General features: G+C 38.1%; 1 protein-coding gene across 8 annotated transcripts in view; it reads right to left on the bottom strand.

Annotated features, from left to right (window-relative positions):
- SMCO2 (single-pass membrane protein with coiled-coil domains 2) overlaps positions 1 to 19,485 on the bottom strand; it is a 44,251-nt gene extending 24,766 nt beyond the window's left edge. For 4 of the 8 annotated variants that reach the window (XM_077870623.1, XM_077870626.1, XM_077870622.1 and 1 more), the window contains exons 1-6: positions 19,198 to 19,484; positions 15,704 to 15,838; positions 13,047 to 13,164; positions 7,393 to 7,532; positions 5,852 to 6,001; positions 2,777 to 2,867 (exon numbers count right to left, since the gene is read on the bottom strand). In XM_077870623.1, the coding sequence (XP_077726749.1) occupies positions 2,777 to 2,867; positions 5,852 to 6,001; positions 7,393 to 7,532; positions 13,047 to 13,164; positions 15,704 to 15,838; positions 19,198 to 19,214 (651 nt within the window). In that variant the 5' untranslated portion in view covers positions 19,215 to 19,484. Of the gene's footprint in view, positions 1 to 2,776; positions 2,868 to 5,851; positions 6,002 to 7,392; positions 7,533 to 13,046; positions 13,165 to 15,703; positions 15,839 to 19,086 lie in introns of all 8 variants that reach the window. The other 4 variants (XM_077870621.1, XM_077870628.1, XM_077870625.1 and 1 more) reach the window with 4 other exon arrangements.
- Positions 19,486 to 19,799: the final 314 nt, after the last annotated feature.

A 19,799-nucleotide genomic window follows, 5' to 3' on the forward strand; every position in this document is an offset into this window, starting at 1 on the left:
CCGGGTCTCCAGGATCAGGCCCTGGGCTGAAGGCGACGCTAAACGGCTGAGCCACCCGGGCTGCCCTGATACTGCTCTTGATGCTGATCTCCAAAATCAACATTAAGTTGAATCAACACGATGGAATTAGCCACATCCTACACCCTTGAGCTAGGCACTGTGCTGGTTGGATACATGTTACGAGCATTTACCCCCAAACAATTTCCAGAGAATGTATAGTTACACCCCTCTTTTACTAAATCCATCAATCACCAACTTCTATATTGTGTGACTTAATTACTTAGAAGGGAGCTGTGACCTTATAATCACATTTTACTTGATACCCTGGTTTATTTATATAGTAAGTATCTTTGCACAGTTTTTATCTAAGATAATTGTATTAAAGATAATGGGAGTCAGTCACAGAATGAGTCTAGATGTTGATATGGAGATCTCAGAAAGCTTCATGGATTTGGGGGTTAAATATGACAACACTCAAAGGCCACCTCAAAGTCCTTTCCTAAAAGGCCACCTCAAAGTCCTTTCCTAATCTTACCTTTTAAATTTGTTTCTGCTGTGTGCGTGTTTTTAAAGTGATTTTACCAATTTTTTCCCTCCTCTCCCTTTCACGTCATTCTGAGTCACTCCAATTCTTCATGAGATATAAATAAGCCAATACATGTGGTATTACTTCAACTTTATTGACTTATTTCTCCTTTAATTTTCCCACACTTTGGTTGTTGTTTCCATATCTAACAATCTTCACTTTCCTTTCACTGGAGTAAACCTATAGCCGTTGCTATTGACTTTGCTTCTGTAATGCTTATATTTAAAATTTTAAATTCATTATATTGCTGCCTTTGCTTTTATGTAGCCTTTCCCATCACTCTTTAGACTTATTGAGGATGGACCTTGTGTCCAGTTTTAGAATCACGTGTATTGAGCTATGATTTATATACTGTAAACCTCACTGTTTAAAAGTGTATGGTTTTCGACATAATCATTAGCACAAGATACAGAATATTTCCATCTATACCAAATTTCCTGTGTTCCTTTGTCAGTCCTCCCTCCCTTTGTGCATACAACTCTAGCAACTACTAACCTCTTTTCTGTTCCTATAGTTTTGCCATTTTCAGAATGTTATGTAAGCTTCTGGATCCGGCTCGCTTCATTCAGCATAATGCATTTGAGACTCATTCATGTTGTTGAATGAGTAAGAAGTCCATTCTTTCTTATTGCTGAGTAGTATTCTATCATATAACATGTACCATACTTTATCCACATACCAGTTGGTGGATATATGGGATTGTTTATAGTTTTATTTTTATTTTATTTTATTTTATTTTTTTTTTATGTTTATAGTTTTAAGTCATGCTATTTTTCAAAGTGCATACAAAGCTGTGCATCCCCAGGACAGAGAGAATCTCCATATGTAGTTGTCATGCCTTCCCTTTTCATATTATCCTAAGCCTCTGTTGGTTTCTTTTTTATTTTTTTATTTATTATTTTTAAAAGATTTTATTTATTTATTCAGAGAGAGAGAGAGGCAGAGACACAAGCAGAGGGAGAAGCAGGCTCCATGCAGGGAGCCCGACTGGGACTCTATCCTGGGTCTCCAGGATCACGCTCTGGACTGAAGGCGGTGCTAAACTGCTGAGCCACCCGGGCTGCCCATGGTTTCTTTTTTAAATCTCACTTTCATTTATCTTTGTGCTCTTTTATCTTCCTCCCCATTCTTATGATACCCATCCCTCACTAACCCTACCTCCTACTGAAATCCACATTCCTGTGACACTACTGACTTTTAGAGGAAATTTTGCAGGGCAGGATATTTTTTGGCTTTTGCCCTCTTTTCTTTTCTCATAATTTGCACTTTCCAAAGCCCAAGGATAGTGAAAAAACTCTTGACTTTTCAACTAGCTCAAAATGAGGTTGCTGCTTCAAAATTTTGTACTAAAGCATGGTTAAAAGTATTTCCCCCCCATGTTAAATCTGTGCTTATCTGTAGCTGGCTTTTAATATGTGAAGGGTCCAAATAAACATTACCTTCCTACAATAAAAGGGACATTTCTTCTTTATTTCCTCCAAAAGTCACTTAAGCTTTCTGGCTTGAACTACAGCAGAGGAGGTAGCAAGACACAGGATTTTCCTTTCTTAGAGATTTTTTTTTCCAAAGGCATGAAGTTTAAAAATACTATCAGCCAGAGCTCTAAAGTTGAATTCTTATCCAAAGTTGGTCACTACCTTTCTAACACCTTGAGACTCTTTAAAAAAGGGAAAGTAAACCTTTCGCAGAAAAGAGTGTCTCAGAAGCGCAAGGCAAGAAAACAACAGAAAAACTGGAGCTCATGAAAATCAACATAAGAACTCTTCAAGAAGGCATCAAAGATGAAGACAAATATATCTCTTACATTTTAAGGATGTTATTCACAAATATTTAATTCTGGATGTCTTCTCTGAATTGTTAGGTGCCTGGATACAAATATTAGGAAGAGAAGTCTTTTCTTAAGATACCCATCATTGTCTTAAGATGGCATAAAGATATAAGCCTATTGAACTGAGTTTGTAGGTAGAATTAAAAAGTCTCTTTGTGTCATCAGGGAATAGAAGGAGTGGATCCCACATGAAAGGTGCTCAGAACTGACCACCAGGGAGCACCACCAGAGAGCACCTCTCCTTGGGACAAAAGATAGGTTTTAATTCTTATTATGACCTGGTAAATGATAATAGAAGGGGTGGGAATGGTGGCAAACTCTTCACAACCTCCCAGCTTATCTTTTCCAAGCCTCCAGCTTACCTCAATGTTTGCCCCCTGATCAGGGTCAAGGTCCTGGTGTGACCCCAGCTTTTCAATTTGGCCCTCCAAGGACATCACCTCATTTAGTAAGCTGCAAACAGACAAAGAGATTGATTAAGTCCTATAGATTAAGAAAAATCACCCAATAGGTTTTTTTTTTTTTTTCATCTTTTAAGAATGAAATCCAATTCTTACATAGAGGACTCTTGAGTAGTGGGGTGTTGGAATGGGATGTCACAAAAGCAATGCAAGAAAAACACTAATCTATATAATAGTAAAGAAATGTAAGGCCTAATTGGATATAGAAGCAGAAAATTTAAAAGATTAAAATGGAAGCTTAGCTAAATTTCTAGGAAAAAACCCTACAGAAAATATTTGGAACTTAGAACTAGGTAAAGATTTCTTAGACTTGACACCAATAATACTACCTATAAGAGGGAACATTGATAAACTGGACCTCATGGAAACTTTAAAGCTTTAGTTTGGCCAAAAACTCTGTTAAATGGATTTGCTTGTCAATATCTGGTAAAGGTCTTATGTCTAGAATATATGAAAGCTATTCAAGCCTCAACATTAAAAAAATAAACTATCCAATTGAGAAATAGGCAAAATACATGCACAGACATTTCACTAAGGAGAAACAGACATGGCAAATATGTGAAATGATGCTCAGCACCATTAGCTATTAGAGAAATTCAAATTAAGACTGCAAAGATATATTGCTACAAATTTATCGGAATGGCTAAGATGCAAAATAGCGATAATGTCAACTGCTAATGAGGATGTGGAAAAATTGGGTCACTCAGACATTGGTGGTGGGAATGTAAAAATGGACAGCCACTCCAGAAAATAGCTTGGTGCTTCCTGTCAAAACTAAAAACAGACTTACCACGTGAACCAGCCATTTCATTCTTGGGCAATTATCCCAAGAAGATATCCCAAGAAGAGAAATGAAGATTTATTTTCACACAGGAAGTTGTACATGAATGTCCAAAGTGGCTTTATTCATAATAGCTGGAAACTAGGAATAACACACTTATCCTTTGATGGGTGAATGGTTAACCAAACTCTCTCTGTATATATATCCATACCATGGAATACTACTCAGCAACAAAAAGATAGGAACTATTGATAGACAAGCAACAGCTTGGATGAACCTCAGGAAAATTATGCTGAATGAAAAAATAAATCTCAATGGGATGCATAATGCATCACTTGATAACATTTATGGAATAACTTGGTTATAGACATGTGGAAATGATTTGTCATTGCTGGTGATTAGGGGAGGGCCAGAGGGAATAGGTGTGGCTAAAAAGGGGTAAAACAGAGGAGTCTTGTGCAAGGGTAGATTGAGCATCTTGATGTGGTGGTGGTTTTCTAAGACTACTCATATAATAAATTGCACAGGACTGTATGCATATTTACATACAAAAAAGAGAATACATATAACTGGAAAATCTGAATAAGCTCTGTTTAAAATACCAAGGTCAATTTCTTGGTTTTGATGGTATGCTAGAGTTGGACAAAATGTTACCATTTGGAAAAAAAAATGTTACCATTTGGAAAGGCTGAGGGAAGATGAAATGGGCAAATTCCTTGAAAGATACAATCTACCATGATATATACCCAAGAGTTCAGTAGCCTGAATGGCCCTATATGTCATTAAAGAAATTCAATTTGTAGTTGAAAATTTTACTGTAATGAAATACTCAGGCAATATGGCTTCACTGGTGAATTAAATCAAACATTTAAAGAAGAAATTATGCCAGTTCTACACAATTTTATCCAGAAAATAGAACAAATGGGGAAATATCCCATTTTTTTCTATCAGGCAAGTTTTTTGGTACTAATACATTACAAGAAAGAAAAAGGCCAATATCTCTCATTAACATATCCAAAAATTCCACTTTAGTAAACAGAATCCAACAATATATAAAAAGACCAAGCTGAGTTTATTCTGGGAATTCAAGGCTGGTTCAGCATTCAAAAATCAGTCATTATAATCTCCCATATTAGGAAATTATAAACAAATAAACAACATGATCATTCATAGATGCAGCAAAAGCTATTGAAAAAATTTAGTATCATTCCTGATTTAAAAAAATATCTCAGTAAACTAATAATAGAAAACACTTTCTCAATCTCAAAAAACAAACAACCCACCCCCCAAACCAGCAAAACACTTCACATTACACTTAATGCTTTTTCTATAGGATTGAGAACAAGGTAAGTATGTCCAGTGTCTGCTGTCATTCCTCCAATTCAACATCATACTAAAAGTTCTAGTTAATATGATAAGGTAGTAAAAAAGAAGTAAAAGATAGATTGAAAAGGAAGATATAAACCTCCCTCTATTTGCAGATGACATGATTATCCATGTGGAAAATCCCAAATAACTTACAAAACTACTGGAACTAATAAATGAAGTTAGCAAGGTCACAAGACCAATATACAAAAACCAACTGCATTTCTATAGCCTAGCAATTAATAATTAGAGATTAGAAAAATTTTAAGTATGATGGCACCAAAAGCATTAAAAACTTAGGCATAAATCTAACAAAATGTGACACGTCTGTACTCTGAACATAAACAACACAAATAGAAGGAATCCCTTTGACTCAAAGCCTGTTCTTTTTATACCAGTGACTACATACATAACAGTTACTCTTATCTTTTCTGTTTCATCTTAAAATTTCTTACTTAGATTCAAATATGCATTAACAAGCATTCTTTTAAATACTTTTTTCATGTCATGCTGGTTGGATCCCTTTGGACAATACTGAGTAAAGCTCAAGAGTTATTGGGGACTTGAAGTCCTTCCTTTGATGACTATTAACATAGCTACAAAAAAAGATCCTATAAGCAAAGTCCTTTCCTTGAGAAAAGAGAGAGCCAAAATGCAGATAACTTTGATATACACTTTGAGATTTTGTGACATTGACTTCTAAATCCAAGACTTGGTACTTCTTATTCTGAAGACTTTTCCTGAAAGATTTTACCAACTCTTAAACCAAGAGTTTCTGAGGTTACGAAAATTTTCAGAATTTTTTGACCAAACCCAGCACCCTAAATTACCTCTTCACTGTGTTCTCTGTTAGGTTTATTTTTTGTACAATATTATTAATTTTCTCTATCCAGTCTGTGTGATCAGCTCTAAGTTCTTTCACTTGTAGTCCCATCCGTGTATTCCAGTGGTTTAGCTGGAAGAACATGTTCTCCTGACTCCTGCAGAAATATTATTATGATCAACTTTAAGGTAGGAAATGGGAAACATCTTCAAATGGCCCCAAACCTTCTTCCTTTGACAGGTTGGTATGCTTATTCATTTCCTGCCACTAAAATGTGCCAGGTAGGCAGTTAGGCCTCAAAAAAAAAAAGTTTTGAGCATTTATTTAATATCCATTTAAAAAAATAATATCCATTTTAGCAGATCTTCATAAGGCTGGAGATAATAAAATGTATCTTACATTTAATTTTAAAAATGATGTATTTTTAATTTCCCTGCATGGATTGAATGTTGAGAATTACACTATCTTAATGAATGTTGGGACAGTGATTCCATCTTTTTAGGAGTAGAGAGGTATGAAATATGGAAAGAGTCTACAAGGGCTTAATAATACTTTTTTATTGATAATTTTTTCATATCTAGAAAATTATCTGTGAATGACGATATATGCATTAATTTCAGGCTCCAAAGAAGGGCTGGGAAAAAGAAACCCATGGCTCTGCCTACATCTCTAGAAATATCCTTACTCCACATTTTTAAAAAGATTTTATTTATTCATGAAAGACAGAGAGAGGCAAAGACATAGGCAGAGGGAGAAGCAGGATTCCTGCGGGGAGCCCCATGTAGGACTTGATCCAAGGACCCTGGGATCACAATCTGAGCTGAAGGCAGATGCTCAACACCACTGAGCCATCCAGGTGTCTCATTACTCTATATTCTTACTGGAATGTGTATGTAGTTACTTGTGCACGTGAGTGTTTAAAGGTTTAAGACATACATGGATTTTAAATCTTCTTAAGTTCTCTGCTAAATTTCATTTTCTCCATAAAATACTGTTGTTGTTTTTTTTAATTGAAGTTTGAGGGGATCCCTGGGTGGCTCAGCAGTTTAGTGCCTGCCTTCAGCCCAGGGCGAGATTCTGGAGTCCCAGGATCAAGTCCCACATCGGACTCCCTGCATGGAGCCTGCTTCTCCCTCTGCCTGTGTCTCTGTCTCTGTCTCTGTCTCTCTCTGTGTGTCTCTCATGAATAAGTAAATAAAATCTTAAAAAAAATAAATTGAAGTTTGATTTACAGTGTTAAATTAGTTTCAACTGTACAATGTAATGATTCAACAGTTCTATACATTATTCAGTGATCATTGCAATAAGTGTACCCTATATCCATTTTATCTATTTTACTTATCCCTCTATACTCACCTCTCTTCTGGCGACTACGTTTGTTCTCTGTACTCTTAAGAGACTGTTTTTTGTTTGTTCATTTGTTTTGTTTCTTAAATTTTACATATAAGTGTAATCCTATGGTATTTTTCTTTCTCTGACTGACTTATTTCATGTAGTATTATACCTACAAAATATTAAGTAATTCGTTTTGCATATGTCAAGGCTTACAGTTCAGGGATGTTCCCCTCTGAAAACTGCAAAGATGTGGATACGTGAGGATCCTCATGTTGAACCTGATTTGTTTCTTGCTCATTCTGTTCATTCTGTTCATCATCCTGACGATGCTCAGCCTCCAGCTCCAATGTATTCTAAGGAAGATTATCAAAGAAGTAAAGCAGAAAATAAAGGGTTATCACAAGAGGAGATGGTCTCTTTAGCCTACTCATCCCCCTTTCTCTGGAGGGCAAACATAGAACCCTCTCTGAGGTAGGAGCCTTCTAATGCATTTATAAAATAAGTAGACATGCCCTCCTGCTCCATTGACAGAGGAAGGCTGGGGCAGAGACACCTAGAACATTAGTGTTCTCATGCAGAGCTCTTTTCAGTGCTGGTGAGTAACAGAATTCCACTTGACCATGGAAACTAGCACTCCACTCAAGATGACTGGTTTCCAAAAAAGTCAATGTCAAGGAAAAGTAAACGGGGATGGAACTATTTTATATTGAGTCTAAAGAGATATAACAACTAAATGCATTGCATGGACCTTGTTTGGATCTGATTTTAAAAGCATGGGCAAAAAAAATAAAAAATAAAATAAAATAAATAAAAGCATGGGCATTTGCCAGGTTTTGGCACCAAAAAACAAAACAAAAAACTTAAAAAAATAAAAGTATGGGCATTTGAGGAAGAATTGAAAAAATTAGAATGTTCAGAGAATTGAGGATATTAGATTATATCATAGAATTATTGCTAATTTTCCTGATGTGATGTTGGAATCTTGGTTATGTAGAAGAAAGTCTTTATTTTTAGAAATGCTGTCTGAAAATAAACAGGAATAAAGTCTCATGCTTTCTTTGACCTACTTTTAAATGGTTCAAAAAATTCCATCTATCTACACATGTAAAGAGAAAGCAAATGTGACAAACAGTAACAATTTTAAAATCTAAGTGTGAGAATATATTGATCTTCATATAATTCATTTAAATTTTCTTTTTATTTAAATTTTTTCATAATAAGGAGTCATAAGAGGGGAAAAGCCTACTTTATCAGTTTGACCCACGAAATTTCTTTCTTTCTTTCTTTCTTTCTTTCTTTCTTTCTTTCTTCTTTGCCTTGTTCTAGAAAAATATCCAAAGCATTTTCTGATATTTCACTTCTATGCATGCACACAGCTGACAATAGTTTATCTTTGAACATTTCTTTAGTAACTACATTGTGAAACATTTAGCTGTCCTTTGAAGAAGTTTGGTCTGAAATTTATGTGTTTCAGCAGAACTATTTTTAAACTGGAAGGAGAAAAAGTTGGAGTGCAGATCAGTCTGTTATTGAAATGCCTGGATAAATTACTGACCATGTCAACAGTAATAACTAACATTCACACAACTCTTGGCAAAATTCTTTCATGTGCCTTCTTTCCTGTAATTCCCATGATAGACCTGAAGTGGATAAAGTCAGGTGTTGAAATCCCCGAGGTCATTCATATTAATAATTAGCCCAAGGTTCTACGGTGTAGTGGGTTGAATGGTCCCTCCAAAAAAGATATGGCCATGTCTGAATGCTAAGACCCTGAGAATGTGACTTATTTGGAAAAGAGTCTTTGTGGATGTAAAGAGTTAAGGGTCTTAAGATGAGGCTATCTTGAATTACCTGGGTCCTAAATCTATGAGAAGTGTCCTAATGAGAGGCAGAAAACACCTCCACGGAAGGGGAGGTCATGTGAAGACAGAGGCAGCCACGTGCCAAGAAATACCTGGAGCCACTAAAAGCTGGATGAGACAAGGAAGGATGCTTTCATAGAGTTTTCAGAGGGAGCATGGCCCCACTGATTTCAGACCTCTGCCTCTAGGATTATGAGAGAATACATATTGGGTTGTTTTAAGCCACCAGGTTTGTGGCAATTTGTTACAGCAACCTTGGGAAACCAGTACATTTGGCCAGGAAGTATGTAGACTAGAGCTTGAAGTAGGTTTTCTGATTCTAAGACTGTGACTGTTTTCATCTTATCTAGTCCTTGGATCCACATTAAGAACCAGTCTCTACCACTGTCACTTCCACAATCCAGTGGCACCTTACTATTGAGGTAAGGATTATTATCATACTTACAGATGAAGAAACGATGGCTAAATTTTCAAGTACTAGATAACTCCATTATATCTTAGCTACTTCTTTGTGAATAATAAGCATTCACAATGTCAATTTTGTCCCACCTAATCTTTTACCAAGGTATTCAAAGGCATCAGGAATATTGTGATATAAAGCAAAAACACCTCATCAGGTATGGAGGACCTGAGTTCTAAGCCTTGTTCTACTCCTGTGTACATTGAGCCACCTAACCACTCTAAAGCTCAGTTTCCTGTTCTGTAAGAAGGAAATGGGACCAGATCATCTCCAGAGTTCTATGTCCAAAAAACCTACAATGACATTTCTCATTTTCATTAATCAGTTTACTATAATGATTAGTACACCACAAAAGAGTCAAAAGTCAGGAAGTAGAAATCAAATATTTTTCAAAAGCTGCAGGATTGAACAAATACAGAGGTGTGTGTGTGTGTGTGTGTGTGTGTATTTTAATAACAAACTAAAAGTGTTCCTGCATGAAATACAAAGCCTGAGGGTATTACTTTCCATTTTTGTGTAGCTCTTTGAAAAGCTCATATGTCTCTGTCTTGAGTGTTCCATAGGCACCTTAAACTCAGCAAGCAAAGAACTGAACTCATCATATTTCCCCTCCACCTTGTCCAGGTTCTCATCTTTACATATGTTTCCCCTATTCATCCAGATGCTTCTGCAGGAACCCTGAAAGGAGTCCTTATGTTTTCATGAGAGAGATTCTTTTCCCACTTTATCACTCATGTCACATCTACTTGATGTCCAAGCCCAATAACACTTATCTTTTAAACCTGTATCCTTTTCTCTCCATCTTCATGGCTGCCAGTCTGTGTCTTGCTCTGTGGTCCTCATCACTTCTGCCTCCTATTGGCATCCTGGCTCCCAGCCTGCATCCTGTTCGATCTCCATCTCCTTAGTGATCTTGCTGCTCACTTGTTCATCACCCCTTTTCTTTCACCCTTCCTCTCTCAGAACACAAGTGCCCTTTGGTCTTTTTGTCTTTGTAGGTACTGTCCCTTTCTGAAATGCTTTTCTTCCATCCAGTTTATTCTTCAAAATTCGGTTTTCCTATTCCTGGTTGTCTGCCTGTATAGCATCAGCCATGTACTTTGTAGCACACCTGCTACATCTAGCATGGATTTATCATGAATAGCCATTTTCTTGTCTGATTTCCTACTAGTGTATGAGCTCACTGAGGGGAAACGATTTTAAATAAATAGAGAAAGAGATACCCTCCACACTTTGCAGTGCCTAGAACGTGGTGGATGCTCAAAATGGGGTTTAGAATAAATAGATTTCCTATACTCACTGCAGCACTATTTACAATAGCTAAGACATGGAAGCAACTTAAGCATACATCAATAGATGAATGAATGGATAAAGAAGATGTGGTATATATACACAACGGAGTATTTTTCAACCATAACAAAGACTGAGATCTTGCCAATTGTGACAAAATGGATGGATCAAGAGGGTATTAGGCTAGGTGAGATCAGTCACACAGAGAAGGCAAATACCATATGATTTCACTTATATGTGGAATATAAAAAACAAAGCAAATGAGTAAACAAAACAAAACAGAAACAGATTTATAAATACAGAGAAAAAACTAGTGGTTGCCAAAGAGAGGAATGAAGTAGGGGAGGGGGATTGGGAGGTACAAACTTCCAGTTATGAAAGCAAAATAAATAAAAAGTCTACATAAGTAAGCAAATACCTAATACATAAGTAAGCAAATGCTTGGGAGAGATGCAGACAAAAGCAGGAAATAGGAAAGTGTGCTCACTCATCTGGCATCCAAAATCAACACTATACATAGTAGTGCCAGAAATTGGAAAATGTGAAACCAGAGCAAAATATTCATTTCTAAATATTTGGGGGGCTTTGATGGTTAGATATGGCAATTTTGACAGCCTGGCTAAAGTCTATTTTGTTAATTAAGCCAACTGATTTTTAAAATTTCTGTTAACTCTTGTCTTTTTTCTGAACCTTTAAATCTTATGGTTTCATAAAAAAAAGCAAATGTAAGATTATGCAAATTAAAGACCTTTGGTTTACTTTCAGAGAATAAGAAATCTGTTTCTTTCCCAAGAAGGCATATACTTGTCCTTTTACTGGCAAAGAGCCTAGTTTATTAGTCCCCATGTTAATTAAGTAGCTGTATGTGATTTATTTTTATATGATTGTAGAATTTGCCATATAAATAAATTGATATAAAGAAATATAGCCAAAATCCTTTTGGTAAACCTTATACCCTGTCTTGAAGTTTGTAAAAAATAGTCTTTTTGCCTTATACCCTGAGAATGTGGACTATTTGGTAAACTCTTAGAGTGAATAATTTTGTTCTCTAATTAGACTTATTCTGATCTGAACTGAGTCAACAACTGATGTTCCCTGCCTGGCAGGATTCAGCAGGTCACATTATGCTGTGCGTGCAGGGAAGGTGTCCTGGCAAACTGGGTCTAATGGTAGCAGCCTTTGCCTGGAGTCCAGGGACAAGCCTCCCCCCAATCTCAATCAGATGATACTATTTATAGAGTAATACCTTCAATTCCTGTGTTCCCTAAGATCATAGCACCTCATACCTCAATTGCCCTATTTCCTTTTCTCACCTTCAGCCTTCCTAAAACCCCCATCCTAAGTCTCCCCTTCTAAATCAATTCCTATTATTCTTTTTTTCCATAAAAGGTGTCTATCTGTCTGTCTCTCCTTTTGCTTTTTGTCTGTATCACTATATCTATTCTCCACATCGCTAACTCCATCCTCTCATGCCTTCTACCCCTTTCTATTTCTTTTTTTGTTTACTTCCTGAAGAGTCCTTGAAGGTAAGGTCCAGCTTAGAATATTCTTTCATGGCCTTTCTTTGTATGGATTTACAGAATTAGCCATTTCTGAATCCAAAATATACACTCAAAGGAGAAGTAGAGAAAGAGATCAATCCTGAGCTTCCTTTGGGGGCTGCATCAGCTTGGAGATGGACATTCCCACTCTATCCTTCCTTTGTGTTCTTCTGACTGCTTGAAACCAAGGGTCAGTAGCCTGGGGAATCTATTTGCTCATCACTAACAACTGAGTCTGTCTTAGCATGCCTCTGCTCTGATACAAATGGTGGCGAAAACAAAAACCCTTTCCAGGACAATCTCAGGCATTTGTTGAAATTTCCTCCATTCTATGTCAGCCAGATGAGTGAATGTCAAAGATGGAGAGATGTTCAGACTAAATGAAGTAACTAAATCACTCCCATGCTTCCTATTGGAAGACAATCTGTGAGCAGGGGGCGATTTGACATATGGCAATTTGCTCTAAGGTGAAAAATGTCACAGTTTTTTCACAAATCCCAAGGACCCAAGTAACATATAATGCACAAGTTTTTGCGTGGGAAGGTCAGCATGTCCCTCATAGGATAACAGAAGCCCTCAGGTGAGATACTACCTCCCTCCTGGTTTGAAGCCCTGAACACCCTGCACCCATTATAAGGAAGTCCTTAGATATTTCCTTACAATGTCCAGATAGGAGATGTGAGTTTCCCCTCTTCACCCACTGCACCCTCTTACCCATTTTGTAGTCTCTGTCTCACGAAGGAAGTCAGTTTGAGGCTTTTTGGAGAAAATGCTGTCTCCATCATCTGATCTATCCAAGATGTGGTCCATTTTGGTAAATTCCCTTAGTAAACTGCAAGCCACACAATCAAGATGGGTGCTGTTATCAGGTCTTAGGTATACAGTTTAAATCTGCCCTAAACATTTCTAGAGGGAGGACACTGGAATCTTTTCCGGCCCCCAGGAGCACCTGCTGCCTCTGTACTGATTTGACTCTGTGTGAATAGTACACTGCACAAAACAGGAATAGAGAGGCTGGGTAAGGATTTGCTGACTGAATCAATAAGTGATTTAGCAGTGAGATTTCAAATTCCAAAGCCATTGCAGCTGTGTAGCTGTCTGTGCACAAATGCGTATATAAAATAAACAGTAATAAATAAATACCCTTTTTAAAAAGTAGAGTAAAAAAGTGTCATGTGGTTCAAAGACTATGCAGAATGGAGTAAGTTTGCGATATTATCCTAATCTCAAGCCCCTGGATATCCTTCCCACATTACTAGTTTCTTCTTTCTTCTTCCACAGAGATTCTATGCCCAACTCAGTAGCCATGTTAATGTAAATATATGTCTTTTTAAATATACATGAGAGGATATTATACACACAGGTTTTTAAAAACCTCTTAGAGTCCATTTCCTATTAGCACATATAGAGCTGCTTCATTTTATTTTACTTTTCAAAGATTTATTTATTTATTTTAGAGAGAGAGAGAGAGAGAGAGATACCAGCAAGGAGAGGGGGAGGGAGAGAGATCCTCCAGCAGACTCCCCATTGAGCATGAAACCGGGATGTGGGGCTAGATCTCTCAGTCCTGGGATCGTGACCTGAGCTGAAATCAAGAGTCGGACGCTTAACTAACTGAGCCACCCAGGTGCCCCTTCCTCATTTTAAAAATGGTTATATGGTATTCTTTTGTGGGCCCATACACTAATTTGCAAATGAGTTCTTTATTAATGCATATATGGATGATTTCTAGTTAATTGCTACTACAAACAATGCTGTAATGAATATCCTTACACATCTAGGTGTCAACGTACATGTGTACAAGTATATCTATTAAATAACCCTAAAAATAGAATTACTGAGTCGATAGATATATATTTTTTAAATTTTGGTAGATGTTACCAAGTTATGCCATAAAGAGCTTAAATCCATTTTATACTTCTAGCAAAAATGATGAGTGTGCCTGTTTTCCAGTCCTTTCCTACAATCATGTATTACTAAAGTTTTTGATCTCTGCCAATCCCATATGCTTCAACTGGTATCTCATTTTAGTTTTAAACTTTTTTATTCATGAGGCTAAGCATCTTTGCCTATGTGTATAAAACTCATTGATATTTCCTTTTCTATGGTAAGTGTGTCGATAACCTTTGCCCATTTCCTATTGGACTACTGTTATTTTCTGGAGTGCATATGTGTGTGTATATGCACATACACACCATGCTCATATGCTCATACACTCACATATACTTCTGAGTGAATCATAATGAATTTTTGTTGGAGGTCTATGGCAGTAATTTCCAGTCTCTGGGTTTTGAACCTTGAGGTGGGGGACACTTTCACATATCTTGCATAGAAAGAGGTTTTGGAATTTCTAAACATTTCTGTGGATTGCTTGATTAACTGAACACTGCTCAAAGTTTCCAAATGTATATATGACTATTATTAATAAATTGTAAATGCATTTAAAAACATCTTTGCTGTTGTAATATCATTTTTGAGGAGGATCCTGGAAAGTCTTTTACTTAATACATTTATTCCTATTTAAAAAGGTTGCTGGGGGGGATCCCTGGGTGGCTCAGAGGTTCCGCGCCTGCCTTTGGCCGAGGGCATGATCCTGGAGTCCCGGAATCGAGTCCCGCATCGGGCTCCCGGCATGGAGCCTGCTTCTCCCTCTGCCTCTCTCTCTCTCTCTCATGAATAAATAAATAAAATCTTAAAAAAAAAAAAAAAAAGGGGAGCCCAGAAATCCAGAAATTAAAAAAAAAAAAAAGGTTGTTTGGCAGCCCTGGTGGCTCAGCGGTTTAGTGCTGCCTCCGGCCCAAGGTGTGATCCTGGAGACCCAGGATTGAGTCCCACATCCAGCTTCTTGCATGGAGCCTGCTTCTCTCTCTGTCTGTGTCTCTACCTCTCTCTCTCTCTGTGTCTCTCATGAATAAATAAATAAAATATCTAAAAAAATAATAAAATAAAATAAAAAGATTGTTAACCGTTGGTTTATATTAGAACATATTTTTATCATGTATAAACAAATGCATATATATATATATATATATACATGAACATTTTGTGCTTTGTTTACTCTAGAAAGTATTGTAAATGGTTTGTGTATTTTGCAGGCGAAGGTAATAAAGGCACAAAACAATCAAAGTATTTTTGCAAATTGAAATTAGAGCCTTGACCGTTTCTATTTAATTGATATCCACCTGGTTCACGACTGTAGGCCCCTTTAGTGTCTCAATAAGTATTCATGAGGTCAAAATTAGAAAGATTGTAGAGAAGACTGTCAACCCCATCCCTGAACTTGGCAATCTCATTATTTCCATCCTACTGTCCTGAGGAAGTCTCCGGACAGGACCACAGAAACTGTGCCTGAGAGGCCAGGCTTCACTTACTTCTGCATTGCACCTTCAGCCATGTCCATATTTTGGAGAAAGCCATTGTTTTTCTCAGTCAACTGTTCTTTCCCAGCTGTCTTCATCTGCAGAGATATCTCATCACTTAGCTTTGGAAGAGCCATTTCTTCAGCACTGCAGGGACAATGATGGTGACAAGAGGGTTTTCACAGTGGGATTGGCAACTACATTCCCCACCCTGAAACACTGGTGTATATTTCAGGGATCTTGGCCTTAACACTTCTCTGACCCAAACTGGACATCAGTTGTAAGGGACCCAAAGTAAGCTCTAAGGTTTCTCTGTTCAAATATACATGCAGGAAAGTCTTTGTATGTGGCTGTTCCTTAGGACTTCTCTGGTTAACATGAGGGTTGTTGGAGGATGCAAATGTGTATTTTGAGTCCTTGAATGGACTATTAGAGAGCAATATAAAAGAGCCAGGCAAGGAAAATGGAAAACTTCATTTTTATAATCTCCTTCTAATTGTATGTATATATGTACACTGTAAAAAATAGAAAAAGAGGAAGAAGGAAATAAAAATCATTGGTACCCTACAGATAACCAGAGATACCGTGGAGGTATTCAGACAAAACCACTGTTAATACTGTTGTATTTATTCCCATTTCTTTTTTTTTAAGATTTTATTCATTAATTCATGAGAGACATAGAAAGAGGCTGAGACACAGACAGAGGGAGAAGCAGGCTCCCTGCAGGGAGCCTGATGTGGGGCCTAATCACTGGACCCGGGATCCAGGATCATGCTCTGAGCTGGAAAGGCAGATGCTCAACCAGTGAGCCACCCAGGCATCCCTATTTATTTCCATTTCTGAACTTGAGATTCATCTTATTCTTTTCCTATTGTTGACAATTAGGTTATTTCTAATATTTTACTAATGTAAATAATATATTAATGAATATCTTTGCTTAGTAATTTTCAGTGAGTCTATATTATTTTATTTACTTAGGATACTTCTTTAGAAGTAAAACTACTGAGTCAAATGTATATGTTCTTGGGCTTTTTTTTAGAGATAGAGAGAGAGCAGGGTAGGGGAGAGGGAGAAGAAGAGAGAGAATCCCAAGCAGAGTCTACACTCAGAGCAGATCCCCACTCAGGGCTTGATCTCAGGACCCTGAGATCATGACTTGAACCAAAACCAAGAGTCAGTCACTAAGCTGCCTTCAGCTCAGGCCCGCCAAAGCGCATATGCTTTTTCAATTTTGATTTTATTTATTTATTTATTTATTTATTTATTTATTTATTTATTTATTGAGCAGGGAGAGGGGAAGAGAGAGAGAGGGAGAGAGAGAATCTCCAGCAGACTCCTCACTGACATGGAGCTCAATCCTATGACCCTGAGATCATGACCTGAGCTGAAGTCAAGCATCAGATGCCCAACTGACTGAGCCACCCAGGTGTCCCTGTATATACATTTTTAAGGACTTAGAAAAATATCCCCAGATTACTTTCCTAAAGATTCAACCACTATACACCACCAGAAGCTGTATATGAGAAGGGGAACTTTCATTCCTGCCAGACAGGCAAGTGTTAGTGGGTGGCGGTGGAGTGAATTGTTAGAATGCTGACGTGGTGAGAAACATAAAGGTGAAAGGAAAGAAAGGGAGTAGAGGGGTGTGAGACAGGTTCTAGAAAGCTCATATGAAAAGCTGTAAGAAAGGATCCATATGAAATATAACTCCTAGTTATTGGCAGGAATCACAAGGATTTTACCCACCACCAAGCAGGAAAAAACCTCCGCTATAGGGTGGCCTGGCCTCCAGGAGCCTGAAAGAATCACTGAGGGCCTGAGGGGACTGGAGACAGAAGGGAAGGGGTAGCAGGGATTTTCCTAGAAGGGTGAATTATGGCTGAAATGAGGAATGGGAGGAAGAGAGAGACTTTGGGAACCTGAGATTTTGGAACCATCTGGGTAGCCAGTGGCCTGGTCTATCACTTTGTGGCAAAATTGTGCTTTGTTTAACCAGCGTGAGGATCCACAGTGGATGTGGTACAAAGGGGACCCCTGTGAAGCAGAAGCAAAGGGAAACACTAGAACCTTTGATGTGAGTTAGCTCCATCCTTCTTTGAGTGTGACCACGAAGAATAAAACGTTGATCTCTTTCAGGAGGGACACTGTGACCCGCCCAATTTCATCACAGCACCTATCTGGACAGTTTCATCTGTTTCCTGGAGATGTTAAGCATTGCTAAGGCAATTCCAAGCTCTGAAAGATGAATGGCCATGAAATCTGCCTGGTGTCATGTCTCTTTCCTGTCCAAAAATTAGAATACTGTGCAAATAATATTTCCTTATTTTGGTAATTCTCTGACAACATAATAACTTCCACTGGGTGATTTAAAAAAAATCTGTTTCTGGGGCACCTGGGTGGCTCAGGTTAAGCGTCTGCCTTCAGCTTAGGGTGTGATCCTGGGGTCCTGGGATCGAGTCCCGCATTAGGCTCCCCATGCAGGGAGCCTGCTTCTCCCTCTGCCTATGTCTCTGCCTCTCTCTGTGTGTCTCTCATGAATACATAAATAAAATCTTAAAAAAGAAAAAGAAAATCTGTTTCTGCATCCATCTCTTATTTCAAATAACAGAATCCTACTGATGGCTTATGTCTGTGCAGCTCCTAATAGATTACAAGCGCTTTTCACATGTTATCTTATTCAGTTACCAGAACAACACAATGAGGAAGGTATTGTTCCTGTTTTATGTGTGTATTGTTTGAAGCTCTGGGAGATGGCATGATTGCCTTAGAGTCATACAGTTGGTTAACTAGCAAAACTAAAAATTTCCATGTCCTCACAACTACCTATAAGGGATTTCTCTCTTATTCCAAAAGATGTTCTAGACCAGGGCTCCCCAATAAAACTTCTGTGATGTTGGAAATCTTTTCTACACTATTCAGTACAACAGGCACCAGTCACCTGTGTCTATTGAGCACTTAAGATGTAGCTAGAGCAACTGAGGAATTTAACCTAAATAAATTTAAATTCAAATAACCATGTGTGGCTGGTGGCTACCTGCTTGAGACTCTCTTTCTCTCTGCCCCCTGCCTCTTTACCCACGCCACACTCAATCTCTCTCTCTCAAATAAATATATATTTTTTAAGATTTTATTTATTTATTAATAAGAGACACACACAGAGAGAGGCAGAGACACAGGCAGAGGGAGAAGCAGGCTCCATGCAGGGAGCCCAATGTGGGACTCGATCCTGGGACTCCAGGATCGCGCCCCAGACAAAGGTGGGGCTAAACCGCTGAGCCACCCAGGGATCCCCAATAAATCTTTACAAGGATAAATAAAATCACACATTTGGGCAAGCATTTTTAAAGGAACAGGTCAACTATTTCAAAGGACAGCTGATGAAATCTTTAACTTACATTTCATGGAAGATTTTCTCCAGGCCTGACCACTCAGATTACCCTCTTCAGTACCTGCTAGCCAGACAATTTGGGATCCCAGAAGTTTTAAAGCATGGTTCTAATAATCACCGATTTGACGTCACCATAGTTTCCTGGTCAGGTTGTAATGAGATGGTACAGCTGTGAAATAGTATATGCCTGGTGATATATCCTTGTTCCTCTCGGTTCAGCAATCACAACTAACCTCTCAATTCAGTGGGGTAGACTAGTGACAGTTAAGTTTCCCTGGAAAGTTCTGGTGATGCCAGATCAGCCTTTCCCCAGCACCAAAGGCAAAGAAGAGGCCATTTATGAGTGGTACACACTTAAGCAGGTGAGTTTGCAGTTGGACTTGCCCTCGCTGACATTCCACATGGAATGTGGCACATGCAAGCTTCAACCCCCTCTCACAAGGTTCCAGGTGTGCAGCGCTCTTTGGTTTTTTAAAATTACGTCTCCACCTTGTCTCCCAGCTTCCTTGCTTCTCCTGCCAACTCTTTAAAAACTAAGTCCAGCCCTCTGTCCATCTGTCTACTGACACGATGCTCAGGGATGCCCTTCTAACTTCAGCTGCTCCTGGCATGCTCGCTCCTTTAACCTCCTTGTTTGAACAAGGCATCCAAGACCTTCTACAACAGAGGACATGACTTCTCCCATTTCCCCCCTACTTAGCAGGAATGAGAAAGAAGTCA

Source organism: Canis aureus, chromosome 25 (genome assembly GCF_053574225.1).
Source record: "Canis aureus isolate CA01 chromosome 25, VMU_Caureus_v.1.0, whole genome shotgun sequence".
NCBI classification, from domain to species: Eukaryota; Metazoa; Chordata; class Mammalia; order Carnivora; family Canidae; genus Canis; species Canis aureus.